At 38.2% G+C, this 27,878-nt stretch overlaps 1 protein-coding gene across 1 annotated transcript in view; it reads right to left on the bottom strand.

Annotated features, from left to right (window-relative positions):
• Nucleotides 1-27,878, bottom strand: part of CCDC158 (coiled-coil domain containing 158) — an 84,307-nt gene that overhangs the window by 4,637 nt on the left and 51,792 nt on the right. Inside the window, exons 17-21 of the mRNA XM_007455419.1 lie at nt 19,968-20,125; nt 17,506-17,565; nt 10,455-10,514; nt 7,372-7,439; nt 4,959-5,117 (exon numbers count right to left, since the gene is read on the bottom strand). Of these exons, the coding sequence (XP_007455481.1) occupies nt 4,959-5,117; nt 7,372-7,439; nt 10,455-10,514; nt 17,506-17,565; nt 19,968-20,125 (505 nt within the window). The remainder of the gene's footprint in view (nt 1-4,958; nt 5,118-7,371; nt 7,440-10,454; nt 10,515-17,505; nt 17,566-19,967; nt 20,126-27,878) is intronic.

Genomic DNA, 27,878 nt, shown 5'->3' with positions numbered 1-27,878 from the left:
GAAGAGATTATAGTCGAAAACTTCCCTAACATGGGAAAGGAAATAGCCACCCAAGTCCAGGAAGTGCAGAGAGTCCCAGGCAGGATAAACCCAAGGAGAAACGCGCCAAGACACGTAGTAATCAAATTGACAAAAATTAAAGACAAAGAAAAATTATTCAGAGCAACAAGGGAAAAACAATATATAACATACAAGGGAACTCCCATAAGGTTAACAGCTGATTTCTCAGCAGAAACTCTACAAGCCAGAAGGGAGCAGCATGATATACTTAAAGTGATGAAAGGGAAGAACCTACAACCAAGATTACTCTACCCAGCAAGGATCTCATTCAGATTCAATGGAGAAATCAAAAGTTTTACAAATAAACAAAAGCTAAGAGAATTCAGCACCACCAAACCAGCTCTACACAAATGCTAAAAAACTTCTCTAAATAGGAAACACAAGAGAAGAAAAGGACCTACAAAAACAAACCCAAAACAATTAAGAAAATGGTCATAGGTACATACATATTGATAATTACCTTAAACGTGAATGGATTAAATGCTCCAACCAAAGGACACAGGCTTGCTGAATGGATACAAAAACAAGACCCATATATATGCTCTACAAGAGACCCACTTCAGACCTCGGGACACATACAGACTGAAAGTGAGGGGATGGAAAAAGATATTCCATGCAAATGGAAATCAAAAGAAAGCTGGAGTAGCAATACTCATACCAGATAAAATAGACTTTAAAATGAAGAATGTTACAAGAGACAAAGAAGGACACCACATAATGCTCAAGGGATCAATCCAAGAAGAAGATATAACAATTATAAATATACCTGCACCCAACATAGGAGCACCTCAATACATAAGGCAACAGCTAACAGCTATAAAAGAGGAAATCAACAGTAACACAATAATAGTGGGGAACTTTAACACCTCACTTACACCAATGGACAGATCATCCAAAATGAAAATAAATAAGGAAACAGAAGCTTTAAATGACACAACAGACCACATAGATTTAATTGATATTTATAGGACATTCCATCTGAAAACAGCAGATTACACTTTCCAAAATGCACATGGCACATTCTCCAGGATCGATCACATCTTGGGTCACAAATCAAGCCTTGGTAAATTTAAGAAAATTGAAATCGTATCAAGCATCTTTTCTGACAACAACACTATGAGATTAGAAATAAATTACAGGGGAAAAAATATAAAAAACACAAACACATGGAGGCTAAACAATACATTACTAAATAACCAAGAGATCACTGAAGAAATCAAAGAGGAAATAAAAAAATACCTAGAGACAAATGACAACGAAAACACGACGATCCAAAACCTATGGGATGCAGCAAAGGCAGTTCTAAGAGGGAAGTTTACAGAAATATTACCTCAAGAAACAAGAAAAATCTCAAAGAAACAATCTAACCTTACACCTAAAGGAACTAGAGAAAGTAGAACAAACAAAACCAAAAGTTAGCGGAAGGAAAGAAATCATAAAGATCAGAGCAGAAATAAATGAAATAGAAACAAAGAAAACGATAGCAAAGATCAATAAAACTAAAAGCTGGTTCTTTGAGAAGATAAACGAAATTCATAAACCATTAGCCAGACTCATCGAGAAAAAGAGGAAGAGGACTCAAATCAATAAAATTAGAAATGAAAAAGGAGAAGTTACAACAGACACCGCAGAAATACAAAGCATCCTAAGAGGCTACGACAAGCAACTCTATGCCAATAAAATGGACAACCTGGAAGAAATGGACAAATTCTTAGAAAGGTGTAACCTTCCAAGACTGAACCAGGAAGAAATAGAAAATATGAACAGCCATATCACAAGTAATGAAATTGAAACAGTGATTAAAAATCTTCCAACAAACAGAAGTCCAGGACCAGATGGCTTCACAGGTGAATTCTATCAAACATTTAGAGAAGAGAACACCCATCAGTAATGAAATTGAAACAGTGATTAAAAATCTTCCAACAAACAGAAGTCCAGGACCAGATGGCTTCACAGGTGAATTCTATCAAACATTTAGAGAAGAGCTAACACCCATCCTTCTCAAACTCTTCCAAAAAATTGTAGAGGGAGGAACACTCCCAAACTCATTCTATGAGGCCACCATCACCCTGATACCAAAACCAGACAAAGATACTACAAAAAAAGAAAATTAGAGACCAATACCACTCATGGATATAGTTGCAAAAATCCTCAACAAAATACTAGCAAACAGAATCCAACAACACATTAAAAGGATCATACACTATGATTAAGTGGGATTTATCCCAGGGATGCAAGGATTCTTCAATATACGCAAATCAATCAATGTGATAAACCATATTAACAAATTGAAGAATAAATCTGTATGATCATCTCAATAGATGCAGAAAAAGGTTTTGACAAAAGTCAATACTCATTTATGATAAAAACTCTCCAGAAAGTGGGCACAGAGGGAACCTATCTCAACATAATAAAGGCCACATATGACAACCCACAGCAAACATCATTCTCAATGCTGAAAAACTGAAAGCATTTCCTCTAAGATCAGGAACAAGACAAGGATGTCCACTCTTGCCACTCTTATTCAACATAGTTTTGGAAGTCCTAGCCAGGGCAGTCAGAGAAGAAAAAGATATAAAAGGAATCCAAATTGGAAAAGAAGAAGGAAAACTGTCACTGTTTGCAGATGACACGATACGATACATAGAAAATCCTAAAGATACCACCAGAAAACTACTAGAGCTAATCAATGAATCTGGTAAAGTTGCAGGGTAAAAAATTAATGCACAGAAATATCTTGCATTCCTATACACTAACAACGAAAGATCAGAAGGAGAAATTAAGGAGACAATCCCATTCCCCATGGCAACAAAAAGAATAAAATACCTAGGGATAAACCTACCTAAGGAGGGTAAAGACCTGCACTCAGAAAACTATAAGACACTGATGAAAGAAATCAAAGATGACACAAACAGGTGGAGAGATATACCATGCTCTTGGATTGGAAGAATCAATATTGTGAAAATGACTATACTTCCCAAAGCCATCTACAGATTCAATGCCATCCCTATCAAATTACCAATGGCATTGTTTACAGAACTAGAACAAAAAATCTTAAAATTTGTATGGAGACACAAAAGACCCCGAATAGCCAAAGCAATCTTGAGGGAAAAAAACAGAGCAGGAGGATTCAGACTCCCTGACTTCAGACTATACTACAAAGCTACAGTCATCAAGACATACAGTACTGGCATAAAAACAGAAATATAGATTAGTGGGACAGGATAGAAAGCCCAGAGATAAAGCCATGCACCTATGGTCAACTAATCTATGACAAAGGAGGCAAGGATATATAAGGGAGAAAACACAGTCTCCTCAATAAGTGGTGCTGGGAAAACTGGACAACTACATGTAAAAGAATGTAATTAGAGCACTCCCTAACACCATACAAAAAAATAAACTCAAAATGGATTAGAGACTTAATGTAAGACCAGACACTATAAAACTCTTAGAGGAAAATGTAGGAAGAACACTCTTTGACATAAATCACAGCAAGATTTTTTTTGACGCACCTCTTAAAGTAATGGAAATAAAAACAAAAATAAACAAATTGGATCTAATGAAACAAAGCTTTTGCACAGCAAAGGAAACTATAAACAAGACGAAAAGACACCCCTCCGAATGGGAGAAAATATTTGCAAGCAAAGCAACTGACAAGGTATTCATCTCCAAAATATATAAACAGTTCATGCAGCTCAGTATTAAAAAAACAAACAACCCAATCCAAAAATGGGCAGAAGACCTAAACAGACATTTCTCCAAAGAAGACATACAGATGGCCAAGAGGCACATGAAAAGCTGCTTGACATCACTAATTAGTAGAGAAATGCAAATCAAAACTACAATGAGGTATCACCTCATCGTAGAACGGGCATCATCAGAAAATCTACAAACAACAAATGCTGGAGAGGGTGTGGAGAAAAGGGAACCCTCTTACACTGTTGGTGGGAATGTAAATTGATAAAGCCACTATAGAGAACAGTAAGGAGGGTCCTTAAAAAACTAAAACTGGAACTACCATATGACCCAGCAGTCCCATTCCTGGGCATATACCCTGAGAAAACCATAATTCAAAAAGAGTCATGTACCACAATGTTCATTGCAGCTCTATTTACAATAGCCAGGATATGGAAGCAACCAAAGTGTCCATTGACAGGTGAATGGATAAAGAAGATGTGGTACATATATACAATGGAATATTACTCAGCCATAAAAGGAAACAAAATTGAGTTATTTATAGTGAGGTGGATGGACTTAGAGTCTGTCATACAGAGTGAATTAAGTCAGATAGAGAAAAACAAATATCGTATATTAACACATATATGTGGAATCTAGAAAAATGTTTCAAATGAACCAGTTTGCAAAGCAGAAATAGAGACAGAGATGTAGAGAACAAACGTATGGACACCAAGTGGGGAAAGGTGGGTGGGGGTGGGATGAATTGGAAGATTGGGATTGACATATATACACTAGTATGTATAAAATAGATAACTAATAAGAACCTGGTGTATAAAATTTCCTCCAAACTGAAAAAAAAAAAAAGAAAGAAAAGTCATTCTCAGCATTTAAAAGAAGACTCAAAATCTTATAATAAAATAGAGAAAAAAGGTCATTATCCATGTCAGAGAAAGAAACAGATAATATGTACCCATAATATCTATGTATATTTACTAAGGGGTGTGTGTGTATGTGTTATACAGTAACTATTCTATTTAAATAAGACTCAATAAATAAACAAATAAAGAAGACCCACTTAAGCACACACCCACCACACAGCATCGATTAGAGTGTACATATAAGAACACCATGTGAACCTTTATTAATTCCAATTATAGAACTTTTAAGTCACTGGAGTAGGAAATCAATTAATCTCATCAGTTATATCAGGTTATTCTTACCTTTAACAGAATCAGGTGAATGAACAGGCTTGGTGGATCTATACTGTGGTGTGGAACCTATAGAATCTTCAACCGAACTAGTTAGGGATGAGTGAATTGGAGACTTCTTAGGAGAAGAATGGAATGAATGAGAAGCTGAATTTTTCACAGATGGACTTCCTAAAATTTTACAAGAACAAAAGCAAAAGGACAGAATTACTTAAAAATAGTATGCTGCACCTCTCAAAAAAAATCAAACTCGCATGAGACTATGTTCCCAATCATGGGGCTGGGGTGTGTTCTGGTAAAACCCCAAGGCTTTGGGTTGGAACAGAAAACGGCTACATCATAGGAATAAGGAACTGGACCTGCCCTTGGGGATCCTGAGGTCCATCTTCAAATCGTCTTAATTCCTGATTGGATTAAATTGATCTGGGATTGCTGGTGTCCTTGGTTATGTACCAGAAGCAAGCATGAATGCTCTCTGGAGGAAGGTGATCATATTCTAAGTCTGAAACCATCTGTACAATTTTTCATATATGTCTGTCATACAATAAAAATAACCAAGCATATGAGGAGACAAAATAACATGGCAGAAAACCAAGAGGAAAAAAATACAGGTAATAGATACAGACCCACAAGGTCTGGATAATGGAGGCGCAGACTACCACATATTCAACAGCATTACTCCAAACCCCAAACAAGTTCTTCTTATATAAAGAAAATCATACCTAGGTATATCAATAAAAACTGCAAAAAACAAACAAATAAACAAAAAACCCACAAAAAACCCCAAAGACAGAAACAGTCTTAAAGCTGCCAGAAGGGCAAAAATGGCAGACTACATTTAAATGAGCAACATTTAAATTTAGAGCTGACTTCTTAGTAGAGACACTGGAAGCCAGGAAACAGTGGAATATTTTCAAAGTGAAGGAAAAATGTTAACCTAGATTCTATACTCAGCAAAAATATTCCTCAAAAATGGGGATAAAATAAAGACAAGTTCAGGAAAACAGAAACTGGGAGAATACATTAAAGGGAACATTCATGGCATAAGTAAAATGATAGCAGATAGAAAGTAAAGTGTGAATATGTGGGTGTATCTAAATGAATTTTAACTGTACAACACAATGCAAATGATCCATTATGGTATTTACCTTTAACTTTATATGTGACAACAACTGTATGACAGTTGGAAGGAAAGTGAGTGGAGTTAACATGTTCTAAGGTACTCACAAATTATGAGAAAAGGTAAAGGCACTCACATATTAATCTAATAAAACAAGGATATATGTCGTATTCTCTTGGGTAAACATTGAAACAACAGTATAAACATATAAGTGAAGCAAAACCTGAAGGAATTAATTGTTCAATTTCAAATAAATGCTCTTTTCTTCAAAATATTAGTTCTTAGAGATTTCTCACAAGTTAAAGGTTTAAAAATTAAAATTTGCAATTATTTTATTTAAGAATATTATGTTTTTATTTTAGATATACATAGATACTCTTCTACAAAAGACAAGAAAATCTGGAAACTTACCTTCTTCTATCTATTTCACCTTACACCTCGATTTTCCCTATTTACATTATTACTGTCCAGATTTATAGCTACAGTTTGTTGAATAACCATCATTGTCACAGTATCATTCTTTCCCATTTATTTTGTTCTCTTCCGTAAGAAGGCTGATCATGTGTCTGCTGATTTGCCTTCGCCTTCCAAATCTAACATATTCTGTATCATTATCTTTCATGTTCCTTAGGTTTAAAAATTCCTTTTCTGTAATTTTCTCTTGGGGTCCATCATGTCCCTGACTATGATTTCCGTCATGCATATCCTAATTTTTATTTTTCTAAGGCTTTCCTCTGTAATGTTATTATTTTTTCTTTTCCATATCTAGCCCGAGTTGTGCCATTTTGTTTTTCAACAGATTCTGTTATCTTTCAATCTCTTCCTTGATCTCCTTGTTTTATAGAGAACATTTTGTCTTTGGAAAGTATATAGAGAACCATCTGTCTCATTTCTTTTTCTTTTCTTTTCATCCATTCAGTAATTATTTACTGAGGACCTGCTATGTGCCAGGAAAGTTCTAGGTACTGGATATATCAGGGAAACAAACAACTAAAGACATATGCCCTTGTGCAGCTTTTGTCTAGCAGGAGGTGGCACACAATCAACAACATGAATTAGTAAGTTACATAGTATAAAAAATGCTAAGTGTAATTTAAAAAAAGAAAAAGATAAGGGGGACTGAGATTGTGAGAGGGTTATAATTTTTACATAAGGTGGTGAGAGTAGGTCTCATTGGGAAAGTGACATCTGAGCAAAGGCTTTAAAGGTGGTGAGGAGACTAGCAGTGCGGAGGGAACCATTGAAAGGGGAGCCACTGCAGGGTTTTAAGCAGGCTCCATTTCTGTGCTTTCATTAAAAACTCACCTGCAGATGGGAATGCGAAGCAACTAGGTGGATCTTCCAACTCTCCTGTGTGTAATGTGACTGGCTCTCTGGAAGCATAAGAATGGTCATGCAAACATTCCATTTCAAAACTCAGTGTTAAGATTTATTGACAGAAACAAGCTAACGAAGGAAAAAGTGATGGCTTAAAATATAAGCCCAGGGCTTCCCTGGTGGCACAGTGGTTGAGAGTCCGCCTGCCGATGCAGGGCACACGGGTTCGTGCCCCGGTCCGGGAAGATCCCACATGCCGCGGAGCGGCTGGGCCCGTGAGCCATGGCCGCTGAGCCTGCGCGTCCGGAGCCTGTGCTCCGCAACGGGAGAGGCCACAACAGTGAGAAGCCCACGTACCGCAAAAAACTTAAAAGAAAAAAAATATATGCCCAAGATGGCAGCCATAACCTAAAACTGCAGAAGTCCTAAAATACCCTATGAGGGAGATCCAAAGTTGCATCATCTCTATGTATTCAGTGCCCATGAACATTTTGCAGAATGAAAAGGTAATAATATATATATAATCTTGGTTAGAAAATTCATAATTCATAATAATATATTCATAATAATATATTCATAATTCATAATAATATATATATAATCTTGGTTAGAAAATTCATTTTTGTGTAATAATAGCTATAAAACCCAATGTTTCTCTTATGGATTCAAAGAGATGCAATCTTAATAACTCATTTAAAAATTTAAAAACCAAAGGATAAAAACACCTCTCTTAGCAATAAGTATCGCTTTACAAAACTATCAGACCTATTTAAATCAGTAAGTTGAACTAAACTACATAGTTCTCTGTAGGATGGGTACCAGTTTGATAATATTATGACAGCAGCTCTGAAGGTGGTGCCCTTGCAAAGGGGGTTTGTGAGGTCAACACTATTTTTATTATAATACTAAGGTATTATTTTCTTTTTAACTCTCAGTCTCAAACAAGTGTATAGTGGAGTTTCCCAGAGGCTCCATGATATCTGATATCACAGCAGATAAATCCAGAGGCAGATATGAGAATACAGCTATCTTTTATTAAGCCATGCATTAAATTGATGATTTAATGATTTTTAACGATTAAGTCTTAATGACGCTTTTTGAAAAACATAGTTATTTTTCATAATAAAATATGTTATTATGGTAATATATAATGTACTTTGTTACTTTGAAGTGAATAAATATCAAAATGTTTTAATTTTTTAATGCTTAAAATTAAATTTTATTTTCCAATACTAAAAATGGAAATGACCTATATAAACAAAAGCTCTTTGGAATCCTCAGTGATATTTGTGAGTGCAAAGGGATCCTGAGACCAAGAAGTTTGAGAATATTAGGAGAAAAGCCTTGGAAAGGAAGGTCATGGCTATATTGTGGCTAGTTTTAATGATCAGGGCAAGCAGTTTGTTCTTGCTGCAGTAGGCAATGGGGAGCCTTTGAAGGTTTGGGGGCTGGGAACACAGTCTGAGGTGTGCTTCAGGCGATCAATCAGAAATTGATGCACAGAAGTGACTGGAACTGGCAAGAGATTCTTGGAGATTTAGAACATCCACACTAAACTAGAGCCCACCACAATGGTACATGCGAATGGTAAAATGGCCTAAAAGGTAGGATGTGGTAGGATGAACAACGGCTGCCAAATATATCTGTGTCCAAATGCCAAGAACCTATGAATGTTACCTTATATGGCACAAGAGACTTTGCACATGTGATTATGTCAAGGATCTTGAGATGGGGAGATTATCCTGGATTATGTGGAGATATACCTACATTATCTAAATGCCATCACAAGTCTCTGTACAAAGAGGAAGGCAGGGGGAGATTTCACACAGAAGAGAGAAGGTGATGTGACAATCTCAGCAGAAAGACTGGAGGATGCTATGTCATAGGGTGTGAAGATGGAGAAAGGAGCCACAAGGCAAAGAGTGCAAAGAATGAGGCTCTAGAGCCCCAGAAGCTCTAAAAAAGAAAGGTAAGGAAATGGATTAATCCCAAGGGCTTCTGCAAGGAGTGCAGCCCTGCCATCATCTTGACTGTTCAGGTACTCAGAGGCAGAACACAGGAGCAGTTACAAGCCTGAGCTCAGGAACCAGCTAGACCTGAGTTCAAATCTGGCTCCTCTATTTACAAGCTGTATGACCTTGGCAAATTGCTTGGCAAACCGAGTCTACATTTCTAACCTATATAAAGGGATAATAATGCCTATATCATAGATTCGATTAGACAGACTAAATGAGACAAGTCTAAAACACCCATATAATAGTAAAAATAAAAATATGCAGTAGATAGCTGCAGATATTATTAACAGGAACGATGTAATGTTACACACTCAGGTGAGAAGAAAATCAAAACTTGTTTCTTGGGCCTCCCTGGTGGCGCAGTGGTTGGGAGTCCGCCTGCCGATGCAGGGGATACGGGTTCGTGCCCCGGTCCGGGGGGATCCCACGTGCCGCGGAGCGGCTGGGCCCGTGGGCCATGGGCGCTGAGCTTGCGCATCCGGCAACGGGAAAAGGCCACGACAGTGAGAGGCCCACATATCGCAAAAACAAAAACAAACAAAAAAAAACTTGTTTCTTTTAGGCTATGAGAAAGCTGTATTTAGAAAGATTCAAGTTCACTGAATATTGACCAAACAGCAGGGACAGTAAGAAAGTATCTGTCTTAATTCATTCACTAAACAAATATTTCCTGAACAGCTACTATATGCCAGGCAATATGCTTGGTGCTGAAGATACAGTAATGAATAACCCTTTCTTTGCCTAAATGGAATTTAAACACTAGAATTCATTTTCATATTCTTATGATATAAAGAGGGCTCTGATATCTCTATTTTTTACAAGTGGTAAAAATAGAAAACATAAAAGCTTTTTTCCAGGCAGTCAGTCAATAAATAGACCCTATGACTATAAGCAACTTGAGGACAGAGCCCATATCTGTCTTCCTCACTGTTACATCCTAAGGGCCTAGCACAGAGTGTGGCACATCATGGGCAGTTAACGATCTTCTGAATTAATGAATGAACAGTAATAAAGGGGACATTTTGAAAGTCAGGGGCTGGAGAGATAGTTTCTTACCTGCTAAGAGTTTCACTTGATTTGCTGCCTTCAGTGCATTCCCTTAATGAGTTGTTGCTTCTCTTGGCAGAGGGTGGGAGAAGTTAAAGACTACGTGATGTAATTTTAACTTAGTGATCAAACAAAATGGTTCCTCTGGATACTGCTTTTAGACAAATGCAGACTCAAAAGAGTGAGACTGGGGCGCTGGCTCTTCCCAGTGGAGAGAACAGTATGGAGAAAAGCTTGAAGACAGAATGAAATGAACCCCTTTTGGGAATCAGGAGTAGTCTGTCTTGGTTAGAGCACAATACAGGAGGAAAGCAGGGTGGTGGCAAGTTAGGGAGATTCTTCAGTGTTGGCCTGAGAACAATATATTGAATGCAGCAGATCTGCAGGCAATGGCTTCTGTGTCTGACATGAGTAACAAATTAATATTAGCTTTTTTTCCTTTTTGGCTAAAGTCAGTTCTCAGAAGTTGTCTTTGTTTAGGGGTTATGGACTTCATTTCTTTATGATCCTTTTATGATTTCATTTAAACATTCAGCTATTCAATTATTAATAAAAACAGAACTGTTTTCAGTAAGGTTCTTATAATCCTATATTGAGGTTGTTGTAACTTCCTTTCAGACTACCTTTCGCTCAAAAGTTATGTAAGCTATTGTAAATACATGTAAATGTAGAAAAAGTATTCCGATTGTGGAATGGCATACCATATAAATATCTTCATCTGGTTAAACAGCAGTAAAATGTAAAATAAGCAAAAAAAAAAAAAAAAATGGTGGGGCTTCCCTGGTGGCACAGCGGTTAAGAATCCGCCTGCCAATGCAGGGGACACAGGTTTGAGCCCTGGTCCGGGAAGATCCCACATGCCGCTGAGCAACTAAGCCCGTGGGCCACAACTACTGAGCCTGTGCTCTAGAGCCCACAAGCCACAACTAGGAAGCCCACACGCCACAACTACTGAATCCCGGGCACCTAGAGCCCGTGCTCCGAAACAAAGAAAAGCCACCACAATGAGAAGCCTGTGCAGCGCAACGAAGAGTAGCCCCCGCTCACCGCAACTAGAGAAAGCCTGTGTGCAGCACCAGAGACCCAACGTAGCCAAAAATAAAATAAATAAAATAAGTAAATTTTAAAAAATGCCTATTGTCTCTTTGGCGGGGCTAATGACAGACTCTGGGAGGGCTCACACCAAGGAGTACTTCCCAGAACTCCTGCTGCCAGTGTCCTTGTCCCCACCGTGAGCCACAGCTACCCCCTGCCTCTGCAGGAGGCCCTCCAACTCTAGCAGCTGAACACACGTCGACTGAAGAAAACTCACAACCTAAAAGTTGCAAGTTAAGCTGTACTCCGGGATCTTACTGAGGACTCTAGCACAAGCGGCAGCAGCGCAGATATCCCCGAGGAGCTTCTCTGAAGAGGATGTGCAAGAGCAGCTGTGGGTCATAACTGGGAGGAGCCATCTTTGCATTTTTCACTGTTGCTTTCCGTGTGGATGAGAGGCTCTTGGTGCTCCAGCCAGGCGTCAGGGCTGTGCCACGGAGGTGGGAGAGCCAAGTTCAGGACACTGGTCCACAAGAGACCTCCCAGCTCCATGTAATATCAAACAGTGAAAATCTCCCAGAGATCTGCATCTCAACACCAAGACCCAGCTCTACTCTATGACCAGCAAGCTACAGTGCTGGACACCCTATGCCAAACAACTAGCAAGACAGGAACACAGCCCCAACCATTAGCAGAGAGGCTGCCTAAAATCATAATAAGGCCACAGACACCCCAAAACACACCACCAGATATGGACCTGCACACCAGAAAGACAAGATCCAGCCTCATCCACCAGAACACAGGCACCAGTCCCCTCCACCAGGAAGCCTACACAACCCACTGAACCAACCTTAGCCACTGGGGACAGACACCAAAAACAATGGAAACTAAGAACCTGCAGTCTGTGAAAAGGAGACCCCAAACACAGTAAGATAAGCAAAATGAGAAGACAGAGAACCACACAGCAGATGAAGGAGCAAGGTAGAAACCCACCAGACCTAACAAATGAAGAGGAAATAGGCAGTCTACCTGAAAAAGAATTCAGAATAATGATAGTAAAGATGATCCAAGATCTTGGAAATAGAATGGAGAAAATACAAGAAATGTTTAACAAGGACCTAGAAGAACTAAAGAGCAAACAAACAGTGATGAACAACACAACAAATGAAATTAAAAATTCTCTAGAAGGGATCAATAGCAGAATAACTGAGGCAGAAGAACGGATAAGTGACCTGGAAGACACAATAGTGGAAATAACTACTGCAGAGCAGAATAGAGAAAAAAGAATGAAAAGAATTGAGGACAGTCTCACAGACCTCTGGGATGACATTAAATGCACCAACATTCGAATTATAGGGGTCCCAGAAGAGAAAAAGAAAGGGACTGAGAAAATATTTGAAGAGATTAGAGATGAAAACTTCCCTAATATGGGAAGGGAAATAGTTAATCAAGTCCAGGAAGCACAGAGAGTCCCATACAGGATAAATACAAGGAGAAACACGCCAAGACACATATTAATCAAACTGTCAAAAATTAAATAGAAAGAACAAATATTAAAAGCAGCAAGGGAAAAACAACAAATAACACATAAGGGAATCCCCATGAGGTTAAGAGCTGATCTTTGAGCGGAAACTCTGCAAGCCAGAAGGGAGTGGCAGGACATATTTAAGGTGATGAAGGAGAAAAACCTACAACCAAGATTACTCTACCCAGCAAGGATCTCAGTCAGATTTGATGGAGAAATTAAAAGCTTTACAGAGAAGCAAAAGTTAAGAGCATTCAACACCACCAAACCAGCTTTACAACAAATGCTAAAGGAACTTCTCTAGGCAGGAAACACAAGAGAAGGAGAAGACTCACTATAATAAACCCCAAACAATTAAGAAAATGGTAATAGGAACATACATATTGATAATTACCTTAAATATAAATTGATGAAATGCTCCAACTAAAAGACATAGACTGGCTGAATGGATACAAAAACAAGACCCGTTTATACGCTGCCTACAAGAGACCCACTTCAGACCTCGGGACACATACAGACTGAAAGTGAGGGGATGGAAAAAGATATTCCATGCCAATGGAAATCAAAAGAAAGCTGGAGCAGCAATTCTCATATCAGACAAAATAGACTTTAAAACAAAGACTATTACAAGAGACAAAGAAGGACACTACATAATGATCAAGGGATCGATCCAAGAAGAAGATGTAACAATTGTAAATATTTATGCACCCAACATAGGAGCACCTCAATACATAAGGCAAATGCTAACAGCCATAAAAGGGGAAATCGACAGTAACACAATCATAGCAGGGGACTTTAACACCCCACTTTCACCAATGCACAGATCATTCAAAATGAAAATAAACAAGGAAACACAAGCTTTAAATGATACATTAAACAAGAAAAAGTCTGTAAGAAATACAAACACATGGAGGCTAAACAACACACTACTTAATAACCAAGAGATCACTGAGGAAATCAAAGAGGAAATCAAAAAATACCTAGAAACAAATGACAATGAAAACACAATGACCCAAAACCTATGGGTTGCAGCAAAAGCAGTTCTAAGAGGGAAGTTTATAGCAATACAATCCTACCTTAAGAAACAAGAAACATCTCAAATAAACAACCTAACCTTACACCTAAAGCAATTAGAGAAAGAAGAACAAAAAAACCCCAAAGTTAGCAGAAGTATAAAGATCAGATCAGAAATAAATGAAAAAGAAATGAAGGAAACGATAGCAAAGATCAATAAAACTAAAAGCTGGTTCTTTGAGAAGATAAACAAAATTGATAAACCATTAGCCAGACTCATCAAGAAAAAAAGGGAAGAGACTCAAATCAATAGAATCAGAAATGAAAAAGGAGAAGTAACAACTGACACTGCAGAGATACAAAGGATAATAAGAGACTACTACAAGCAACTATATGCCAATAAAATGGACAACTGGAAGAAATGGGCAAATTCTTAGAAATGCACAAGCTTCCGAGGCTGAGCCAGGAAGAATTAGAAAATATGAACAGACCAATCACAAGCACTGAAAATGAAACTGTGATTAAAAATCTTTCAACAAACAAAAGCCCAGGACCAGATGGCTTCACAGGCGAATTCTATCAAACATTTAGAGAAGAGCTAACACCTATCCTTCTCAAACTCTTCCAAAATATAGCAGAGGGAGGAACACTCCCAAACTCATTCTACGAGGCCACCATCACCCTGATACCAAAACCAGACAAGGATGTCACAAAGAAAGAAAACTACAGGCCAACATCACTGATGAACATAGATGCAAAAATCCTCAACAAAATACTAGCAAACAGAATCCAATAGCACATTAAAAGGATCATACACTATGATCAAATGGGGTTTATCCCAGGAATGCAAGGATTCTTCAATATAGGCAAATCAATCAACATGATACACCATATTAACAAATTGAAGGAGAAAAAACATATGATCATCTCAATAGATGCAGAGAAAGCTTTTGACAAAATTCAACACCCATTTATGATAAAAACCCTCCGTAAAGTAGGCATAGAGGGAAATTTCCTCAACATAATAAAGGCCATATATGACAAACCCACAGCCAACACTGTCCTCAAAGGTGAAAAACTGAAACCATTTCTACTAAGATCAGGAACAAGACAAGGCTGCTCACTCTCACCTCTATTATTCAATGTAGTTTTGGAAGTTTTAGCCACAGCAATCAGAGAAGAAAAAGAAATAAAAGGAATCCAAATCGGAAAAGAAGAAGTAAACCTGTCACTGTTTGCAGATGATATGATACTATACACAGAGAATCCTAAAGATGCTACCAGAAAACTACTAGAGCTAATCAATGAATTGGGTATAGTAGCATGATACAAAATTAATGCATAGAAATCTCTTGCATTCCTAAACACTAATGATGAAAAATCTGAAAGTGAAATTAAGAAAACACTTCCATTTACCATTGCAACAAAAAGAATAAAATATCTAGGAATAAACCTACCTAAGGAGACAAAAGACCTGTATGCAGAAAATTATAAGACACTGATGAAAGAAATTAAAGATGATACAAATAGATGGAGAGATATACCATGTTCTTGGATTGGAAGAATCAACATTGTGAAAATGACTCTACTACCCAAATCAAACTACAGATTCAATGCAATCCCTATCAAACTACCAATGGCATTTTTCACAGAACTAAAACAAAAAATTTAACAATTTGTATGGAAACACAGAAGACCCCGAATAGCCAAAGCAATCTTGAGAAAGAAAAACAGAGCTGGAGGAATCAGGCTCCCGGACTTCAGACTATACTACAGAGTTACAGTAATCAAGACAGTACGGTACTGGCACAAAAACAGAAATGGAGATCAATGGAACAGGATAGAAAGCCCAGAGACAAACCCATGCACATATGGTCACCTTATCTTTGATAAAGGAGGCAAGAATATACAGTGGAAAAAAGACAGCCTCTTCAATAAGTGGTGCTGGGAGAACTGGACAGATACATGTAAAGGAATGAAATTAGAACACTCCCTAACACCATACACAAAAATAAACTGAAAATGGATTAAAGACCTAAATGTAAGGCCAGACACCATCAAACTGTTAGAGGAAAACATAGGCAGAACACTCTATGACATAAATCACAGCAAGGTCCTTTTTGACCCACCTCCTACAGAAATGGAAATAAAAACATAAATAAACAAATGGGACCTAATGAAACTTCAAAGCTTTTGCACAGCCAACGAAACCATAAACAAGACGAAAAGACAACCCTCAGAATGGGAGAAAATATTTGCAAATGAAGCAACTGACAAAGGATTAATCTCCAAAACATACAGAAGACCTAAATAGACATTTCTCCAAAGAACATATACAGATGGCCAACAAACACATGAAAGAATGCTCAACATCATTAATCATTAGAGAGATGCAAATCAAAACTACAATGAGATATCATCTCACACCAGTCAGAATGGCCATCATCAAAAAATCTACAAACAATAAATGCTGGAGAGGGTGTGGAGAAAAGGGAACCCTCTTGCACTGTTAGTGGGAATGTAAATTGATACAGCCACTATGGAGAACAGTATGGAGGTTCCTTAAAAAACTAAAAATAGAACTACCATACGACCCAGCAATCCCACTACTGCGCATATACCCTGAGAAAACCATAATTCAAAAAGAGTCATGTACCAAAATGTTCATTGCAGCTCTATTTAAAATAGCCAGGACATGGAAGCAACCTAGGTGTCCATTAACAAATGAATGGATAAAGAAGATGTGGCACATATATACAATGGAATATTACTCAGCCATAAAAAGGAATGAAACTGAGTTATTTGTAGTGAGGTGGATGGACCTAGAGATGTCATACAGTGAAGTAAGTCGGAAAGAGAAAAACACATACCGTATGCTAACACTTACATACGGAACCTAAAAAAAAAAAAAAGAAAAAAGAAAAAAAATGGTCAGAAGAACCTAGGGGCAAGATGGGAATGAAGATGCAGACCTACTAGAGTATGGACTTGAGGATATGGGGAGGGGGTAGGGTAAGCTGGGACAAAGTGAGGGAGTGGCGTGGACATATATACACTACCAAACATAAAATAGATAGCTAGTGGGAAGCAGCCGCATAGCAGAGGGAGATCAGCTCAGGGCTTTGTGAACACCTAGAGGGGTGGGATAGGGAGGGTGGGAGAGAGGGAGGGAGATGCAAGAGGGAAGAGATATGGGGACATATGTATATGTATAACTGATTCACTTTGTTATAAAGCAGAAACTAACACACCATTGTAAAGCAATTATACTCTTATAAAGGTGTTTTAAAAAAAATGCCTATTAAGTTGATTTCTAGAAAGTAAATTATTTTAGTACATTTCACCGAATTCCTTTTTGGTTTCAGTTAAACACTATCACAACTTTCCATCAATTCTTATGTGAACTGTCCAGACTTCCCAAATTACCTGGTCACATGTAAAATTTCTGGACAATTAATTAGATTCAGAATCTCAGATTCCTCTCACCTATGGCATATCTCTAATCTCAGGCTTGATTCAGTAATGCAATCTCTTATTCTATCATCTCTGTATAGATAAATGTAACTCTCAGTTAATTATACAAAGAATAATTTCTAGATTCCATGTATTTTTAGAATAATCAATTGCTCCTATGTATTTAACTCTTCTTTAAGGCACAACAGTAGAATTTAGGCCTCCAAGCAAATTTTGCAAAGTGCTACCCCTGGAATTTGCCAATTTAGAAATATTTTGGGGGGGCTTCCCTGGTGGCGTAGTGGTTGGGAGTCCGCCTGCCAATGCAGGGGACGCGGGTTCATGCCCCGGTCTGGGAAGATCCCACGTGCCGTGGAGCGGCTGGGCCCGTGAGCCATGGCCACTGGGCCTGCGCGTCCGGAGCCTGTGCTCCGCGACGAGAGAGGCCACAGCAGTGAGCCCCCCAAAAAAAAAAAGAAACGAAACGTTTTTGTTCCTGAACCCTTAAAAGCTTGCGGCTGAGTTCTGGCTTTGGTGCCAAAGCCTAAAAGGACAAGGTCATTTGTAGGATTATAGCAAATTAACATAAACTCTCTAACGGCAGGGGCTAAATATACTCATGTTGAATACAGTTCAATATAGTCAAGCCCCTCATTAGGGGTTGAAGTGATGGAAGTTTGATCAGGGAAGTCATGGTAATCTTGTGGAATGATTAGTGCTGGAAGCCAGGGGCTCTAATGTTTACTTCTGACTTTGTCTCTTTGCCTCACAGGAGGAGGCAACTTAATCTGTCTAAATGTAATCATCTGTCAAATGAGCTTAATAATACTGCCAGGGCTTAGAAGGCATATTATAGAGTTATGACAAAAATGAAAGTGCTCTGCTCTTCGCAACAGCCAAGACACGGAAATAACCTAAATGTTCATCGACAGACGAATGGATAAAGAAGATGTGGTATATACATACAATGGAATACTACTCAGCCATAAAAAAGAACAAAGTAATGCCATTTGTAGCAACATGGATGCAACTAGAGATTATCATACTAAGTGAAGCTAGTCAGAAAGAGAAAGACAAATACCATACTATATCACCTATATGTGGAATCTAACATATGACTCAAATCAACCTATCTATGAAACAGACAGAATCACGGACATAGAGAGAACAGACTGGTGGTTGCCAAGGGGGGAGGGAGTGTGGGGGAGGGATGGAGGGGGAGGTTGGGGTTAGCAGATGTAAGCTTTTATATACAGAATGGATAAACAACAAGGTCCTACTGTATAGCACAGAGAACTATATTCAATACCCCATGGTAAACCATATGGAAAGGAATATTTAAAAAAAGAATGTATATATGTGTATAACTGAATCACTTTGCTATACAGCAGAAATTAACAACATTGTAAATCAACTACACTTCAATAAAAAAAGTGAGAAAAAATAAAATGCTTGAGAACATTTTAAAAAAATGAAAGTGTCCTGCACATATAAGTATTCTTGGATGGAGTGACAATAGAATGTTTCTAACATGTGATTCAGAGAATGCAATGTCATGCTAGGTAACTGGACTGTTATTAATATTTTACTACTACTATTAATAATATTATTAATAAAAAATAGACAAATCCAATTAATATTTTGCTACCTCAGGTTAATAAACACTAACTGAACATCTTAAGAAAATGGAGATTGTTTATATAAAAGTATTATGTCAGAAAGTATTATTTTGAGATATTTGCCATATAACCAGAAAACAAAATTACAATGGGTTATTATAATACTAACAACATATAATTAGTATTATAATGCTAAGAATATAGTATATACCATATTAAAATGCTCTAAGCTAATTTAATAATAGCACACATTAAAAATTTAAAACACTTTTGAAAAGAGTATGAGGATCTCATTGATTTCTGCAGGTACGTGCAGGCAGTGGCTGGTGGACTGGTTGAATCCTTTTTTGGATCCGACTTTTATTAATTTAAGTCATTGCCTAGACTTAATGCCTAGAGAACCAAGGCTTTCCAATTAGCTTATACCTGGAGAGTTATGCAGTTCTCAGGGTTTGAGCTTTAGCTTCACCATGTGTGGTTGTAGGTAAGTCAACCTTTTGGAACTTGTGTTTTTCTCCTTTTTAAAATGGGATAAATAAATCCTGCTCTGTCTTGTCTCAAACAGTTGTTGTGACAATCAAATAAGATTATGACTGTGAAATCTGTTGGGAACTATAAATTACTGTATGAATGTAACTTTGGGTAGCACGTTGCCTTGACTAATTTCTGAGTAGACAAACTATTGCTATTATTTTCTCTTGATGTCAAGGTGTTTTACTTTTGCTAACTCATCCACTTTTGTCTTCCCTGGTAATGTCCAGATACCCCTCAAAGTTACTGAAACTTCAACCCCCCAGAAGTTGTCCCACATAGACACCGTGATCGCCACCCACTGATGAGAGAAGCCTTCCCACTGTCAAGTACGCTCAGGCTTACACAGCCACAAAGGAGACCCCCAGAGATGGTGCTCTCCCGTCTTCCTCACTCTTGCCCAGGTGCACGGGTGGCTCCTCGTTGATCGCACTTCTCAACTCCTGGAGAATCTGTTTCAAGTCCCTCGTTGGATCTTCCTTTGTGTTAGGTTTCATAGAGTGCTGAATTAAAACAATTTACAAGACAAGGACACTTTGTTTTTTTCAGATTCGAATGCCATTTCCTACTCTAAAATTAATTCAACTGGTAAACAGAAATTATGGAGGAGAAAGAAGAGGAAATAAAAAACCTGTAATCTTACTACTCAGGGATAATCAATAATATTCAATCAATAATCCATAGAGTGCTATATCTAATCTATAAATGTGTGTATACCTATTTACACATATATGTAAACACAGGATCAAACCATACACATCTATTTTTAAATCCTTTTTTATTTTTTAACTTTAACAATGTGGTATTACCATGCCATTAAATATTTACAACTACATCCAGGCAAAATAATTCCAATACTTTTGTTAAGGGCTGAACTAATTTTATAAAGCTACAGAACTTTACAAGTAAGGAACTCTCTAGATTTGAGTCAATCTACCCCCAACACTTTACTGATGAGGAAAGAGACATCCAGTATTTTCAAACTGTGTTAGTTGGAGAATAATATAAAAAAAGACTTTCAAATAGACAGTATTCCTCAATGAATATTTATAATATAAGAAAAAGTACAGAGGTTCCCAATTGGCACAAAAAGAGAGGAAACCAAACGTTAGTCAGAAGTTGCCCTGGTGAGCAGGTGGACTTAGCTGGAGGATGTTCATGGCTAGAAAGGCATCAAGCATCATCAAGCTATTTTAGCCAGAAGTGTCTGTCCCAAGGCAGAGTTACACCTCCACACAGATTGGTTGGTGAAGGATGAACACTGCAAAATTTTTGTTCTTTGGGCATTACTTTTCTAGGGTCCATGTCAACCAAGTGTTGATGTTACTGGTATAACCCTCACATTCCCCTCCCCTTCCTACCACCACTGATAAACCACATAAAATATCCCGCTGAAGATGTCAAGAGTTCTAACTGAATGTGTGGTAATGATGATCTTTCCAGTTTACTGATGGTCGGTCACCTTACCTAGGAATTACCACGATGAGTTCAGAATTTCATAAATTAGACTCCATTAAACTAAGAAATTTGATTTCATTAATTTAAAATATATGAAGATGTGAACCATTTTGTTTGTTTGTTTGTTTTGTTTTTTGTTTTTGTTTTTTTGCGGTACGCGGGCCTCTCACTGTTGTGGCCTCTCCCGTTGCGGAGCACAGGCTCTGGACACACAGGCTCAGCAGCCATGGTTCACGGGCCTAGCCACTCCGCGGCGTCTGGGATCTTCCTGGACCGGGGCACGAACCCGTGTCCTCTGCATCAGCAGGCGGACTCTCAACCACTGCGCCACCAGGGAAGCCCTGAACCATTTTTAATAGACTTTATTTTTTAGAGCAGTTTTAGGTTCACAGCAAAAATGAGTATTAGGTACAGAGATTTCCCATATACCCGCTGATTGCACACATGCTGAACAAGTTTCTTAATCATAAATAAAAGCATTTGTCTCTAAGAAGATGCAATTTCACCAAACAAACACTGGCTTTGTTCCTGTCCTAGCCCTGGTGGACATCATATCTAATGTGGAATAAAACTTCAAAAACCAGGGCTTCCCTGGTGGCGCAGTGGTTGGGGGGTCCGCCTGCCGATGCAGGGGACACGGGTTCGTGCCCCGGTCCGGGAAGGGAAGATCCCACATGCCGCGGAGCGGCTGGGCCCGTGAGCCATGGCCGCTGAGCCTGCGCGTCCGGAGCCTGTGCTCCGCAACGGGAGAGGCCACAACAGTGAGAGGCCCGCATACCGCAAAAAAACAAAACAAAACAAAAAAAACGTCAAAAACCTTATCCTTTTGCAATATTCAGTCACTTTAGTTCTAACCCTGAAATCTCAGTATAACACCTGGACCTTCATATCTTCTGCCCACTAGAAAGTTTACTTAATAAGCTTTGCCATTAAAAATTTTAAGCCCTTGAAATTTATTATAACTTATCAGTATAATAACATGTAAATATGTAAACATGTAACATGTAAATATGCTTCCTTCCTCACTCCCAGGATCATGACACTCATGTTCTTTGAGAGTAACTGGTGCTTTACAAAACATACAATGTTGAAAAGTATTCAATTAACATTGACATTTACTTAACGGTTAATCATAATCAGCCCTATGATATTCTCTTATTGTGATGTCATCCTAATACTCTTTAAAACTTTTAAAATTTGTGTTGTTTCTCCAATTAAAATATAAGTTTCATAGAGGCAAGGACTGGTTCGACCATCTCCGTCTTTATACACTGCATTTCAAATAACCCATACTTTGCTTGTATATACAATCACAAAAATATAAAGTTGGAAGGGTCTTTAAGATCATTTAATTCTAGTCCAATCTCCAGTCATAAGTGATGATGAATCTTCTCTACGGCATCCCAGCAATATACTTATCTGGCATTTACTTGATCACCAAAAACCAAGGAAGGCAGTTTAATTTTCATATAGCTTTAATCCTTTGCAAGAAAGGCTTAAACTGAATCTCCTCCATACAACTTCCATCCCTGGTCATAGTTTTATCTCCTAGTGTTATGAGGGAACAATCTAACATGATAACCTTTTAGAAATGGATACTTATCTTATCATGCCAACCTCCCCTCCCCAACCTACACTTTCTAACACACTCTCCAGGCTAGATCTTCTCAATTCATCTACTCTTATAAGTAGCAATGGGCTCATGATTTCTCACCACTTTGGTTGTGCTTCTTTTCTTTTTTTGCGGTACCCGGGCCTCTCACTGTTGTGGCCTCTCCCGTTGCGGAGCACAGGCTCCGGACGCGCAGGCTCAGCGGCCATGGCTCACGGGCCCCGCCGCTCCGCGGCATGTGGGATCCTCCCGGACCGGGGCACGAACCCGTGTCCCCTGCATCGGCAGGCGGACTCCCAACCACTGCACCACCAGGGAAGCCCAGTTGTGCTTCTTTTTGACAGACTCTGGTTAATCAATGATTCTCTTAAATGCTCATGCCCAGAAATGAAATAGAGAAATCAAGGAGAATCTGACCAGAGCAGAAGGGAGAACTGTCTCCTTCCTTGATCTGGGTGCTATCCTTAAAACCTTTTTTGGCTGCAACATAATACTGCTGACTCAGACTGAGCAGGCAGTCAGCTGAGACTCCCCAGGTCTTTTCCACACGTTATTGATAATACACATCTTCCAGGTCCTGTAATTTGCATTTCTGTGTATTTAGTACCAAGTTCAAGACTGTATCTATCCCAGTCAAACTTTCTCTCATAGATGTGGCTCATCATTTCAACTGTCAAGATAAGTTAATAGAGGCACCATTTATCAAATGTTTACCATGTACCAAGTACTCAATATATTATCTCATTTAAACTTTAATCTTCAAACCACCCAATAAGGTAGAAATCATCACTTCCATTTTAGAAATGAGAAAACTGAGGCACAGGGAGGTTAAACAACTTGCTCAAAATCACACAAGGGGTAAATGGCACAACTGGGGTAAAAAACATCATCTGTTTGTCTTCAAAGTCCATGATCTGTCCAATGTGACACACTGACTAATTCTCACTCGATATATTCATCAGGAAACGTTATCAGTATGTAAGGGGCTGTCCAAATTTAGGATCATAAAGTCACAAAATTGTAGAATATGGACAAGTATTAAATCATATAGTTGAACACCTGAGCTCACCATACTTACAGTCTGGTTATTACTAAAAGTAATTCACAAATCCCATGAAGGCAACTACTCTACAAACTCAGAGGCATTAAACAAGAATTGATGTATCAGTCAAAGGTACCCTGGGAATCTTTAAAACTACTAAAGAGATAGTAACACAAATGCCAGTACCACTTCCAAACCCACCCTGGAGGTGACAGGGAATAGAGAGGCAGTGTGGTACCAGTGGAAGACAGCACAGGCTTTTAAATCATGGCCACTAGCATTCTCTGGCTATGTGATGTAGAACAAGTTACCTTTCACACTCCAACAGACTTTGCAGGATATCTGCTATGCGGCAGACACTCTTAGGAGCTAACGTAAAATGACAAGTATAACTGGTCCTTGCTTGCAGAGACCATACAGATTAACATGGGAGGCAAATGCACAAACAGATCATTTCATTACAACAAGGGAAATGCTTCTTTTAATCTCCATCTCCTAATCTGTAAAAATGAGGAAAATAACTCTTACTTTATAAGGATGGCATAAGGAATGAGAAGCACTTAATGTATACATAGGAAGTATTCAGTAAAGGCTGGTTTCCACTTCCTTCTCCCTTTAGCATAAAAACACATGAAGTATTTTATATGCTTCATATTTACTGATCTAGAATGACCAGAAAGGTAATAAGACTTAAAGTATTATAATGTGTTAGTACTAGGATAGAGCCACTAAGAAGATGTCATAAGGGTTAACTGTGCATTCTAGTTACTTATGCTCTCCCTTCATATAAGTAGAGACATTATCTTTCTTTTCTTTTTTCTTCGCTCCCTTCCTTTATCCTATTGTTAGACAGTTGTATTATTTCCATTTTTAGCTATTATAAATAATGCTTCAGTGAATATCTTCATGCATTTACCTTTGTGCCTATCTCTGATTATTTTATCAAGATCAATTTCTAGAGATGATATTACTGAATCAAAGGGCATTTTAGGACTTCTGATAACTATTATCTAGAAAAGTCATAACAGTACAATCCAATATGTAAGGAGCTTAGAAGTCACCACTTCTTTCCTCACAACAAGAAAAAAGCTTAACAGACTGATAATCATCAACTCTCCTTAGATCCATCAGAGAACTGAGGACACAGGCCAAACTGCTACTCTCAAAACTGGAGGCAAATATACAGAATTATAACTTACTGGAGCAGAAGGCCAGGAGCAGAGATCCTCCACTGAAGCCAGTAAAGGGTAGAAAAACTTAAACTGATGAAGTGCTAGAGGCTCAGTGTGAACAAGCTTAAGAATTAAAAACTCCAAGTTAGGGCCACCACATTTTTGTAAGCTTTACCTCCAGGAGCCCCATCAGTTCTCAGAATGAAGACTGGAGAAAAATCCCCTTGTGTTTCCCAACAGAAGTAAGGGAAAAGTAACTATCTTGAAATATGCTCAGAGCCTTCTGTTCTTCTTAACAAATCCAGCCCTCAAGGGACACTTGATATCAAACCAGAGGTGAAACACCTTGGGCTTTACTAGAGCCTGACCAACCTGGGGGAAGGGAAATACCCAACTCAACTCCTCCTAGCCTTCCTGTCTTACCTAAAGATGATAGTGGTGGTGGGGTAACAAAACTGAGAACTTGGGAGAGTCCCACCCAAGGGGCATAGGCTCACTAAAAGACAGACCTAATAATAGGACTACATAGTGTTCCCCACACACACACCTTACCACGACATCAATAAGCCTTCTGTATAATAATGAGACTACAACATAAATAACTGCATGTCAAAGGCCTTAAGAGGAAGTCTCTAGGGAAACCCAAAGACAAGAGGGGAAACAAAAACAAGGACACCTGAGAAAATTTTAGCCTCTGACAACTACAGCTACAGCAAAGAGTAAACACAGCCCAACTCCTAGCAAAAAACACAAAACCACACACTAAAGGTCTCTTTATCTCAGTTTTTTTTATCCAGTACATCATGTCCAGCTTTCAACAAAAAAGTAGAAGGCATACTAAGAGACAAAAGAACACAGTTTGAAGAGACAGAGCAAGCATCAGAACCAGACTCAAATATGGCAGATATTTTAGAATTATCAGACTAGGAATTTAAAATAACTATGATTAATATACTAAAGAAAAAGTGGATGACTTGTAAGAACAGATGGGTAATGTAAGCAGAAAGATTAAAATTTTGAGATAGAATCAGAAGGAAATGCTAGAAAGAAAAAACATTGTAAAGAAATGAAAAAGGCCTTTGTTGGACTTAGTAGGCTGGACATGCCCAATAAAAGAAACAATGAGCTTCAGGATATGTCAATGGAAACTTCTAAAGCTGAAATACAAAGAGAAAAAAGCATGAAAAAGATAGAATAGAACAGAAAACAGAACTGTGGGACAACTATAAAGGTGTAATATCCATAATGGGGATACCAGAAGGAGAAGAAAGAGAGAAAGAAACAGAAGAAATACTTGAAGTGATAATAGTTGAGAATTTTCCAAGATTACTGACAGATACCAAGCCACAGATCCAGGAAGCTAAGAGAACATGCCAAGCAGTATAAACACCAAAAAAAAAAAATCTATGCATAAGTATATTATATTTGAACTGCAGAAAATCAAAAAAAGAAAGATTTTAAAGAAGCCAGAAGAAAAAAACACCTTACCTATAGAATAGCAAGGATAAAAATTACATCAGACTTCTCTCCAAACCATGTATGCATGCGAAAAGAGAGTTGAGTGAAATATTTAAAGTATTGAGAGAAAAACACCTACCAACCTAGAATTATGAACCCTGCAAAATTATCCTTCAAAAGTGAAGGAGAAATAACAACTTTCTCAAACAAAAATTGAGGGAATTTTTTGGCAGTAGACTTGCTTTGCAAGAAATGTTAAAAGTTCTTTAGAGAGAAGGAAAATTATAAGGTCAGAAACCCAGAACTACATAAAGAAAGGAAGAGCATTAAAGGAGGAATAAGTGAAAGTAAAGAACAAAACTTTTTCTTAATTGCTCTAACAGAAGTTTGTTCAAACAATAATAGCAATAATGTATTCAATTAGGTACGTACATCATATATATTAATAAAATATATAATATACATTATGATATGTATTATTAATATATGCTTATGTATAAGTGAAATGAATGACAACAATAATACAAGGGGCAGGAGAGAGGAATTAGTACTATTTTGTTGTTAGCAGGTACTTGCACTACCCATGACACAGTATAGTGTTATATGAAAGTGAACCTGGATTACCTTTAAATGTATATTGCAAACTCTAGGAAAACCACTAAAAAAAGTGGAAAAAAAACCATAATTGATGTGCAAAAGGAGAGAAAAATAAAATCTTACAAAATGCTCAATTTAAAAAAAAAAGCAGGAGAAGAGTGAAAGACAAAAATGGGAAAGAAAACAAAGGCAGTGACAAAAAACAGTAACAAATATGATACATATTAATCCAGCTATATAAATAATCACTTTAAATGTTAACGGTCTAAATATACCAATTAAAAAACAGAGATTGTCAGCGTGCATCAAAAAAAATAAGACCCAAATATTGTCTACAATAAACCCACTTCAAATATAAAAGCACATATAGATTAAGAGTAAAGAGATGATGGACTTCCCTGGTGGTGCACTGGTTAAGAATCTGCCTGCCAATGCAGGGGACACAGGTTCGAGCCCTGGTCTGGGAAGATCCCACGTGCTGCGGAGAAACTAAGCCCCGTGCACCACAACTACTGAGCCTGCGCTCTAGAGCCCTCGAGCTATAAATACTGAGCCTGCGTGCCATAAACACTGAGCCCGCATGCCACAACTAATGAAGCCCATGTGCTAAGAGCCCATGCTCTGCAACAAGAGAAGCCACCGCAATGAGAAGCCCACGCGCCGCAACGAAGAGTAGCCCCCGCTCACCGCAACTAGAGAAAGCCCGCATGCAGCAATGAAGACCCAATGCAGCCAAAAATAAAAAATAAATAACAAGAAAAAAAAGTAAAGAGATGAAGAAAGTTACACCATGCTAACACGAATTTTAAAAAATTGGGGGACTTCTCTGGCGGTCCAGTAATTGGGACTTCACCTTCCAGTGCAGGGGGTGTGGGTTCGATCCTTGGTCAGGGAGCTAAGATCTCACATGCCTTGTG

This window comes from Lipotes vexillifer, unplaced genomic scaffold (assembly GCF_000442215.2).
Source record: "Lipotes vexillifer unplaced genomic scaffold, Lipotes_vexillifer_v1.1 scaffold749, whole genome shotgun sequence".
NCBI lineage: Eukaryota > Metazoa > Chordata > Mammalia > Artiodactyla > Lipotidae > Lipotes > Lipotes vexillifer.
This window is presented reverse-complemented; position numbering and strand designations above follow the sequence as displayed.